This window comes from Contarinia nasturtii, unplaced genomic scaffold, assembly GCF_009176525.2.
Source record: "Contarinia nasturtii isolate CC-2019 unplaced genomic scaffold, AAFC_CNas_1.1 Cnas_scaffold_695, whole genome shotgun sequence".
Classification (NCBI taxonomy): domain Eukaryota; kingdom Metazoa; phylum Arthropoda; class Insecta; order Diptera; family Cecidomyiidae; genus Contarinia; species Contarinia nasturtii.
In genome coordinates, this window is record NW_022198046.1 from 157,102 (window position 1) to 166,539 (window position 9,438).

The 9,438-nt window shown below is 31.7% G+C and overlaps 3 protein-coding genes across 4 annotated transcripts; all 3 read right to left on the reverse strand.

Annotated features, from left to right (window-relative positions):
• Nucleotides 1-310: 310 nt before the first annotated feature.
• Nucleotides 311-3,875, reverse strand: LOC116340780 (E3 ubiquitin-protein ligase Bre1-like). The gene is made up of 8 exons (XM_031767440.1): nt 3,580-3,875; nt 3,305-3,491; nt 2,589-3,241; nt 1,944-2,520; nt 1,696-1,873; nt 1,477-1,630; nt 1,259-1,402; nt 311-1,199 (listed from the first exon to the last, which is right to left on the reverse strand). The coding sequence occupies exons 1-8, from the start codon at nt 3,730-3,732 to the stop codon at nt 435-437; spliced, it is 2,811 nt and encodes a 936-aa protein (XP_031623300.1). The 5' UTR covers nt 3,733-3,875; the 3' UTR covers nt 311-434.
• A 151-nt stretch (nt 3,876-4,026) lies between these two features.
• Nucleotides 4,027-4,849, reverse strand: LOC116340516. Its single transcript, XM_031767061.1, has 4 exons — nt 4,713-4,849; nt 4,461-4,650; nt 4,264-4,385; nt 4,027-4,207 (listed from the first exon to the last, which is right to left on the reverse strand). Exons 1-4 carry the CDS (start codon nt 4,793-4,795, stop codon nt 4,027-4,029), a joined length of 576 nt encoding a protein of 191 aa, XP_031622921.1. The 5' UTR covers nt 4,796-4,849.
• A 1,363-nt stretch (nt 4,850-6,212) lies between these two features.
• LOC116340922 (serine protease gd-like) lies at nt 6,213-8,819 on the reverse strand. Of its 2 annotated transcripts, none has more exons than XM_031767677.1 (8): nt 8,345-8,819; nt 7,882-8,009; nt 7,753-7,793; nt 7,120-7,679; nt 6,837-7,051; nt 6,761-6,765; nt 6,490-6,675; nt 6,213-6,409 (listed from the first exon to the last, which is right to left on the reverse strand). In XM_031767677.1, the coding sequence occupies exons 1-8, from the start codon at nt 8,570-8,572 to the stop codon at nt 6,246-6,248; spliced, it is 1,527 nt and encodes a 508-aa protein (XP_031623537.1). In that variant the 5' UTR covers nt 8,573-8,819; the 3' UTR covers nt 6,213-6,245. The 2 variants fall into 2 exon arrangements, with proteins under 2 accessions (XP_031623537.1, XP_031623536.1); XM_031767676.1 differs by having other exon boundaries at nt 6,490-6,669; nt 6,755-6,765; nt 8,345-8,817.
• Between the last annotated feature and the right edge of the window lie 619 nt (nt 8,820-9,438).

The following is a 9,438-nucleotide window of genomic DNA, read 5'->3' on the forward strand; positions in this document are numbered from 1 at the left end:
ATGTAGATTCTACACATTTTGAATCAAATGGCGAAACGGATAATTTTAAATATTCAAATTTTTAAATGGAAAGAGTAAAACTAACAAAATAATTTAAATGGAAATTTATTTATGGTATATATGCATTTATTATTGATTTTTGTAATTTGGGTTCCAACAAAAACTGTCTTCACACGTCACGAGAAATGTTTCGTACTTAAAATTAAGTATGGAATTAGACCGTTATAACAGTTATGGAAGGCAATTATTCAATATAAGCAACTGAATGCCGCTAAACACTATAAGTGAACTTTTGTGTATTTTTATTTTTATCGAGTATTTTTATTTTTATCGAGAAAAATTGTTTACTGGAGAGATGGTTTTTTTCATATATTTTTGAAATATTTTGTCAAAGTTTATTCTTATTCTATATACGTATTCATACAAAATGAAAGTTATGAAGATAAGTACAGGCGATGATAACCATTGGCACCGAAAGCACAATTACACTTTGGACATTTGCGTTGTCTAGTTTCATAACGTGTGCGAAGACAATCATAGCAAAATACATGGAAGCATTTTGAAAGAACTGCATCCTTACGTTTTGTTTTACAAGATGTACAAGTGAGAATTTCTTTGTATTCGCGAATTTCTTCTATCATCACTTCATCAATGGTAGTTCCTGTTATTTCTACTTTTTTCATGCGTTCCATTTTTCGTCTGACTTGAGCCACTTCTTCCTTCAAACGCTTCGTTTTATATGCTTCGGCTTCAAGCGAACTTGTCTTTTCAGTCACAATATGTTGTGCTTCTTTCATTTGGAAGTGATACTTCTCCAGGTGTAATTTCAAATCGGCTGCCGATTGCGTTGCTTCAATTGCTTTTCGCTTATGAATTTCCATCGCTTGTTGTCTCAACATCAGTTCATTACTCATGGCTGTTACATTATTTTGAAGAATGCATTCTTTTTCCTCCAATTTGCGTAACACAACCCGTAATGCTTCGATTTGGGCGTCACGCGTTTGAACTTGATCTTCGAATATTTGTCTCTCCTCAAGCAGTAATTTATGCATTTTATTATATCTTATGCGCTCCGTTATTAGCTTAAAGTTTGCATCATCTTTTTCGCTCATTTGTTGAATCCAATGTGAATTCTTTTCTTGTATTTCTTCCAGTGCACGTCCCGTCACTTCTATTTCACGCAAAAGAGCTTCTTCTTCCTGTTATATAATGTTTTATTACTCATTGAATTAGAATTTGAGCTTGAAAAATTACTCACTGGTGAACCAACAAATGTATGGGTTCCATTGTTTCTTGAATTGACCACTTGTTTCTGAAGTTCATAATTTTTTTGCTCTAATTGCTTTATTTTCTGCAATGCGTCCTCATCTGCTAATTTTTTGCGCCCTTCATGCTTGAAACTCTGTAATTTAATATAATATATCATTATTTGTTGCCAATATTAAGTAAAATAAATAAAGGCATGCCGTTGTGTACTTGTATTTTTTTCTTTCGATGTACGAGCACGTCAGTCTCAGAGCATAACGATTTTTCACTGGTCATCAACTGAACCTTGTCTCGCTGATATTTTGGAATATCTTTGGACATCTCTAGTAGTAGCTTCACTTCCTTTTGGTCGCTCAGTGCCTTCCTGAATGTTTAAAATCGAGTAGTATTTTCATTTTTATTATTAGAAATTAAAAAAAGATGTATTACTGTATTTTCATATTGCTAATCATTTCGGATTCTTTCGGCATTTTTTCTTTTTGAGCACTTTTAGAACTGTTCAAATAAGCATTTGGCGTTGTATCATAATTGCCTTGTTTAGCACATGCATCCTTTTCCATTTTTCCATAAATTTCTTCTAATTGGTTTCCATCTTGTTCAAATGCAGCTAAATACAATTACAGTTTATAGTTATCTGTTAATTCAGATCAATTATATTGTAATATAATTCCTCAAACCTTTTACTGCAATATCATTCTCCACTTTTATAGAAACTATACCATTTGTTGTCGAAGAAGAAATATCTTCCATACTAATTACATCTCTCTCGAATTTAATATCAGTTTGTGCTTGAGCGATCAAATCATCGTAATCCTTCCTAATTTTCTTTAATTCAGCTGCAGCATCTTTATATTTATGCTTGTATCGAAATACTTCACCTTTAAGTTGACCATTGTGGTTATGAAGCGATGTGATCAAGTGACGCATTTCACGAATAATTGGTACAGTCTGTTGATTGGCAACCAAATTTTGTTCATATTCGATATGTAATATTTCATATTCACTACGAAACTGTGCTAAGACGTCTTCCATATGAAGAATTTCATTGCGTACTTTCATTTGGGCAATGAGCTCTTCACTTTCCATGGTTTCAATTTGGCGCAAATGTTGATTTTTGCTCGTTTGTAGTTGATTACGTGTCTCGTCCAACATTGTTTTTATTTGCATCGATTCGTTATACAATACAGAGAATTGCGACTGTAAGCATTTATATTCCGTCGTTTCAACAATTATCGATTCGGGCAGTTGACGAATCTAATTTAAAAGAAGATATCGCTTATAATGTATCTAAATTATATTTAATGCGTCTAGGCCGAACCTACATCCAATTTCAGTTTTTCAACTTCCTTCAATGCCTCAAGGTGAGTTTCATGTAGCTTTTCCAGTTCTTGTAAGCGATTATTGGCCAATTCACGATACTCCTCAACTTCCTTTTGCAAATCTTCTAGATGCTGAGTGGCAACATTCGTTGTTGATTTGTACAGTGACGAATTTGGTTGACATGACTTTAATTTTTCGATTGCTTCAGATAAGTGATTTTCTAGTTTGTCATTACGAAGTCCAACTTTCTCCAAGTCATATTGTAATTCTTCTTTTTTATTTTGCAGCTCAGCCACTTCTGTTTCTCTGCCAGTCAATGTATCTTGAAGCTCTTTCAATTTCAGCGAAATCGTATGGTATTTTTCGTGCAGTGATGTATTCAAACTCTGCAAGTTTCTATTTTCGGCCATAATTTCTATTTGTGTTCCTTTCAATGTTTCTTCAATATCGGGCACAGAAAGATTATTATCATCCGATTGACCTTTTAAAATCATTGTAAATTTTTCATTTCGCTGCATTAAGCGATCGATGACTTGTACGACTTTGGCTACAGCACGCTTTGATACTTGTACGCGATTTGCCAATTTATCGTCCAACTCTTCTTTATCCCATGTTGAAAGCTGTGTTAAAAAAGAAGTCGTAACCTCATTTTCATCTGAAAATCAAAGAAATATATTTAGACAACTCATCCTTTTATTTTGACTGTCGTTATAGTTACTTTTGTTCTCAGCTTCATCGGCTGTTTCTGCATCAAAACGTTGTAGCAAAATTCGAAAGTCTTCATTCAGCTGGTTCCAATATCGGTTGACGACATTCAAAACAATATCGTCTTGAGTTTGTCGCTTTTCCAATTGTTCTATACGTTGCCGCAATTCAGCCTCACAACGAATTCGCTGTTCAATGCGCTGTATTATAAAGGTGCAAAAATATGATAAAAACATCAAGAAATGTTTATTAAGATAGAATATACTATCTATAAATAAATGATGATACCTCTGCAAGTTTTTTATTTTGGAATTTAAGGACTTTATTATCTAGTTCGTCCAAAGAAGATATTGGTCCAATTAAATGCGGCTCAAATTGAACTTTTTTCGGTGGTAGTTCACATATAGTCGATATATCATCGTCTGCGTTGCGCTTAGACATCTTTTTATGTAATCAAAATTATTATTGAATTTCAGCTTTTTTATGTGTAATATAAAGAGTAAACGATCAATTTGAATAATAAATAGCTAAATTTTATTTCTACTATTTTATAGATACATTTGATACAATTATGATTTGATAACACTATAATACAATTTTTCAAAGTGAGCTGCCAAAAGTATTTATGATTGAACTAGTACCTCTACTACTACTTCAACTCTCCACATTTAGTTTACACAATCTGCTTATATTTAAATCATGTACAAGCGCAAAATTCAAAATATTTTTTGAAAACTATGCACTGCAGAAAAAACATATATGAACTAGATCGTTTTTTATTTTGTTATTCTCATTAGCATCATTGCGTATGAATAAATTTTCTGCGTTACCTAAAAATAAAGTAAATAAAGTAACTAAATTAACATTACCTGTTTCACTCACTTTGGATGCAGTTTCCATATTATACGGTACAAATCTGAAAAAATATCTGACAAATAACTTCATACATTGTGCTAAATCCATATAACATACGGTCCAATCCAGAAATCAGGAGCTCTTTGTTGAGCTCTCAGAGCGTTTACAAAAAGTTTTTGCTCTTCAATTGAAAATAATATCCACTCTGTTTCAGATAGAACTTTCAACAAATGACCATTCTATCAACAAAGAGAGAAGCAATTAATCTTCGATAAAATGAAAAATTGCGGTGGACATTGTTTTCGTAAATTTACATTATTTTGAACCGATTGACCGACAGCGCACATTGAGAGAAGTTGTGTGTAAGCAAAAATTATATACCCAATACCCGCGTACCAAAAATTTACCATGACACAAAATAAGGAAAGTATCATCGAAAATGATGAGATAAGTGGCTGTACTAATAGAATTACACCAAATGTTCTATTCATTTTCGAAGCATAACTGCGAATCAAAAAGAAGACGTAATGTACATTTACTTTGGAATAAAAAATTGAGAAAATTACTTGTTCAAGTCTTGAAATTGTCTTAAGATGTTTATAAACTTGGCTTTGCGTGCAGATTTCGTATGAGTGTCATTTTTCCACATAGTGTTTAACTCGGAAAGTGATTGTTCGATTAATTTAGATGCAGTTCCGTGATGACAGATACATAAGGCAAAAAACAAATCCATACACGTTGCTGAAATCAGAGCTGAAGATGAGAAAATCATTTGAAAAACGATATTCAAATAAAATTCTTTAATATGTTCCAAATTAGTAAATGGCACGAGAATAGGCAATAACCAAACATAGTTTTTTTTAATAAGCCACATATACGCCGGAAAAAATGAAAAAATATTGGCTGCCAAGCAAACAGCTAAAATAATAACAAGTAGCGTCAAGTATGTACGTCCAATTGACATTTTCATTTGGTTTTTACGATGATTTGCATTCGTTGATTCAATCATTTCCAGGCTACTTCCTTCATTGGAATGATATAAAAATTCACCAAAATCAGCAAAAGAACAAAGTTCACGACGACGTCTCAATATTACGTGAAGTTTTATCGTATTCTGAGATTTAATGATACAAAAATGTGATAATAATAATATTTAATAATAATAACAAAGGGCTTTTGAGGAAATTTTTTGAATACCGGCAGAAACACTCCTTGACAACAAAAAACTTGTAAAATCATAAGACTTTGATCCATGAAATACCAAATAGTGTAAAAACAAAATACAACGAATGTTATTGTTATAATTAATTTAATCAATGTAAGTACGTTGAATTTCCAATTTTTATACAAAAAACCAATTCCAACAATGCTTAATGCTTTATTAAGAACAAATCTCAGTTGTTGAAGTCTTCGCTTCGGATCTTTGTCAAACTGTTTATAAAACTGAATTGCTTGCCAGGCCAATTGTTTTACTTTTGCAAACATTTTTTATATTGAACTTTGTTTACCGATATTTTATTGAAAACTAAACAAAACAGTGCAACTACAGGTGCTATTTATATGGATCATCCACATGCAAATTTTTCTTTGATAAATCATAAAGAAAGTGAATAAAAGATGTATTGAATTTCATATTCTTTAGTATTGAAAAATATTCCTTATCATGAAAAAAAAAAAAATACTTTGTACAAAGATAATTATATTCCAAATATTGAAAATGTTTATTCAAAATTGATCAATCAATATACGTTTCAATTGATGAACCATCAAACGTGTTTTGAGCATAAATTTAAAAAAAAAAACATTTCATTTCATTATTAAAAATTCATGTCATTAATGGAAATAGTATGAATTCCAGGTCCAAAAGCAACACATATAATTGTAAAACTACAATGTGCCCACACGACCACGTTCTAAGTAAATAATAATTTATTTAAAATTGAAGTAAAAATGTTTTATTTTCGAATGCGAATTGTAGATGGACAAATATTTATTTGACTTTACAAACTCACTAACGAATTTCAAAGCACATTTTCCACTTTTGTCAAAAAATTATTGAAGTAAAATTAACTATTCCAATATCAGTTTATTAGTTTAAACTAAAAAAGACTGTTACTTTTTATCCAAATCGTAAATTGCGATACATCAGTGAAAACCACATAGTCTTGTAATTTGCAAGCACCTGTATTTGCGTCCGATAAACCTGCCGAAACAATACCTCTTAAAGTCCATCGATCATTATGGTAAAGAGTCAATCCACCGCCTAAATTATTTTTATTTTTAAATTTTTTTGTTTAATTTTGAAATGTTTATATAAATAATAAAAAAAGTAATTTCAACTACCTGAATCTCCATGACATGGACCATCTCCGTTAAGAGTTCCCGCACAAAATGTGCGATTCGAAACAGCTTTTGAGAGAGATTCGCTTGTTTGAACACAAGTAATTGAATTAACTATAGGTAAATCAACCTTTTTTGGAATATTTGAAACAACACGATCAGTTCCATCTTTCCCCCAACCGACTACAGGTAAAGATAAGAAACATTTGGTAAAGAAAAGAAAACTCCATACCCTCAGTATATAATTCATAAATTATAAATACCATACCTACAGTACCGCTGCGTGAATAAGAAGAATTGTTAGAATACAATTGATTCGATCATATAGAAGTGAAAAAAAAACTCAATACCTTTTTCCTTCAATCTCTTGAATGGTTGATGTTCCGGGCCACAGACAAGCAGGTCTAACAAATTCATTGAATTCGACACGTTTGGTCATTACTAAAATTGCGATGTCGGCATCAAATGATTCTTTCTGTCGTTTGTAGTCGGTGTGTATTATTATTTGTTCAACATTTGTTGCTATTGATCCAACTTCACTCCAATCTATCAAGCTATATCGTCCCTATGCGATAAAATGTATATTATTATTTGTGTTTTATCATTAAATGTTTAATTTTATTTTCATCTTACCAGATATAAAACCACCTCATGTGCACGATAATTTTTTGTCGATGTATTAATGCAATGTGCTGCAGAAATAACAGTTTTTGCCGAAATAAGGGTCCCTCCACAGTTAAATGACAGACCCGTTGCTTTGTTCAAATATATTGCCACCATCCAGGGCCAGTCTCCTCTCTGTGTATCCTCTCCGCCAAAGACAAGTGGTGTAATTTCCGTTTCTGAGTGCCTTGTTCCACAAATATCGTCTAAATTAGTGTTTGAAACAGATGGTTTTGGCTCTGGTACTTTTACTGTTGTCGTTTTTATTGTTGGTGGTGGCTGTGTCACAATGAATGGAGGTATCATAACTGATGGCATCATTCCTTGATTTGGAAATCCAGACGATGACATTGGTGTATAGGAATTTGTCGGCGAATAATGACTCCCGAAATTTGATGTAAAACCCGGTTGATTTGTATTTCGGTCAAAACTATAAATATTGTTTGCATTGTTCGGTTGGAAGTTTGTATACGTATTCATGACATGTTTTAAATCGATACGACTTATAACTGTCTGAGAATTTGGTTGCTCTAAAAACATTTTAAAAAATACAATTAGTTTGATTTTGTTTGGCATTTTCACTTTGTCATAAAAACTTAATACCTTCAGGTCCAGTGCATAATAAATTTCCATCGTACACAATTCTAACATGTTTTAATAACATGTATAACAATGCAATAACATGTATTAATATTTGTATTCATTAAATGTTTAATTTTGTTTTCATGTTACCTAGTTAGTTTTGGTAGTGGGTTCCTAAAGGGAAAAGTAACATGAAACGTCAATGGTTCACGATTGATAATTTTTTTTGTTGTCTCTTGAGGTGTTCCAGTTATAGTGATGGTGCCAACATTATCGGGCTGTTTAAAAATTAAGAATAAAAGAGAAAATTGTACTCAAAATACTTAAAACTTTATTGAAATTTGGATTGAAGTAAGGTGCAGAAATATTCTATTGAATCATGTTCTGTTGAACAAAAATCAAAGACCGAAACTGGTTTTTTTCACAGTTGATCGCTAATCACGTATAGGTTCGTTACTGAATTTACGCGGAAACGATGCAAAACCATGTGGGCACTTGAACTTGATTTTTTTTTTTTTTTTTTTAAATGAAAGTATTGATTGCGTACGTCAAAATTAGCAAGTCCATACATGGACATTTTTTTAAAATGTCATCATGCAAGCGCCGCTCTTACCGTTGTCGCTGCTCTGAGTGATAACGTTATGTGTAAAATAACTTCATGATGTTGAATAGGGGGGCTAGGCAATTCAAGCTCACCAATCCAATTACTTCCATCGAATGATTTATAGTTGAAGTACTGTACACACGGACTTTGAGGAATATCAAAATATTGCTGTAGTTTTGCAACATGAAATATCTTGAGTAAAAGCAAAACTGTCAAAACTAAATTATAAAATTGCATTTTTTTCGAGAATGGCACAAATTTTTGTTTTTGAAATAGAGTTTTTCATATTATGCACACATTGGTTTCTCGTCAAATGAAAACTAATTTAATCTACACTTTTTCATTGTTCCAAAAATAAAATGTACACTACAAATTTAATTTATATTTTCAGCAACACAGTATATATGATGTCTCAAAGAAAGTTGAAACTTCAATAAAATATGAATCTGAAGTTTTCTATAGAATTCCGTTGTGGTTTTGTATTGATTGCGTCGCAATCATTTAATTTCTCAGAAACAATGAAACGATGACGGAGTTCTTTTTCAAGTCACAATTTGATTTGTAATGATGGCATACGATGTGCATTTTTGTCTACTGAGCGGTATTATTATCATTAATACACATAAAACTATTCAATACTATTTAAATGTATTGGTTTTCTTAACATATTGTGTGTTTGTTGACAAGCAAATGAATGGTCGGAAAAACCATTGGTACTAGTGTACAAGCAATATTCGTCCCAAACTTGTTATGTTGTCTTATAGTATGTCTGCTTTTCTGATTTCGCTAACTGGTATTACAACACAAATATTAATGTACTTGATAATACAGTTTAAGACTTGTTTTATTCGAAATTGAATAAATATTTATGACAACATGCATTTTAGGGTCCAAAATCGTCACTGAATGTGAGTGTGTAATGTGAATATATATTAGTAACAATAATGTAATTTTCATAAGGCATTGTTGATATTAGATAGACTGGCCAATGCAAGTATTTAAAAATCATTTTTTGTAGATCATGAACCCCGAAACGTACATTTCTACACATACCTAAGTCGGGTAAGTGATTTTTGTTCGACAGTGATTGAATATATTTTTTA

What these genes read in the sequence shown, in the direction of transcription:
- LOC116340780 (XM_031767440.1), bottom strand. Translation starts at nt 3,732, where the DNA reads ATGTCTAAGCGCAACGCAGACGATGATATATCGACTATATGTGAACTA. An exon ending in TTGAAAAACTGAAATTGGAT is followed by an intron (nt 2,521 to 2,588) that starts GTAGGTTCGGCC and finishes CTTTTAAATTAG; the next exon opens with ATTCGTCAACTGCCCGAATC. An exon ending in GAATGATATTGCAGTAAAAG is followed by an intron (nt 1,874 to 1,943) that starts GTTTGAGGAATT and finishes AATTGTATTTAG; the next exon opens with CTGCATTTGAACAAGATGGA.
- LOC116340516 (XM_031767061.1), bottom strand. Translation starts at nt 4,795, where the DNA reads ATGTGGAAAAATGACACTCATACGAAATCTGCACGCAAAGCCAAGTTT. An exon ending in CAATTTCAAGACTTGAACAA is followed by an intron (nt 4,651 to 4,712) that starts GTAATTTTCTCA and finishes TTTGATTCGCAG; the next exon opens with TTATGCTTCGAAAATGAATA. An exon ending in CCTGATTTCTGGATTGGACC is followed by an intron (nt 4,208 to 4,263) that starts GTATGTTATATG and finishes ATATTTTTTCAG; the next exon opens with ATTTGTACCGTATAATATGG.
- LOC116340922 (XM_031767677.1), bottom strand. Translation starts at nt 8,572, where the DNA reads ATGCAATTTTATAATTTAGTTTTGACAGTTTTGCTTTTACTCAAGATA. An exon ending in ATTATGCACTGGACCTGAAG is followed by an intron (nt 7,680 to 7,752) that starts GTATTAAGTTTT and finishes AAATGTTTTTAG; the next exon opens with AGCAACCAAATTCTCAGACA. An exon ending in TCCATGTCATGGAGATTCAG is followed by an intron (nt 6,410 to 6,489) that starts GTAGTTGAAATT and finishes AAAATAATTTAG; the next exon opens with GCGGTGGATTGACTCTTTAC.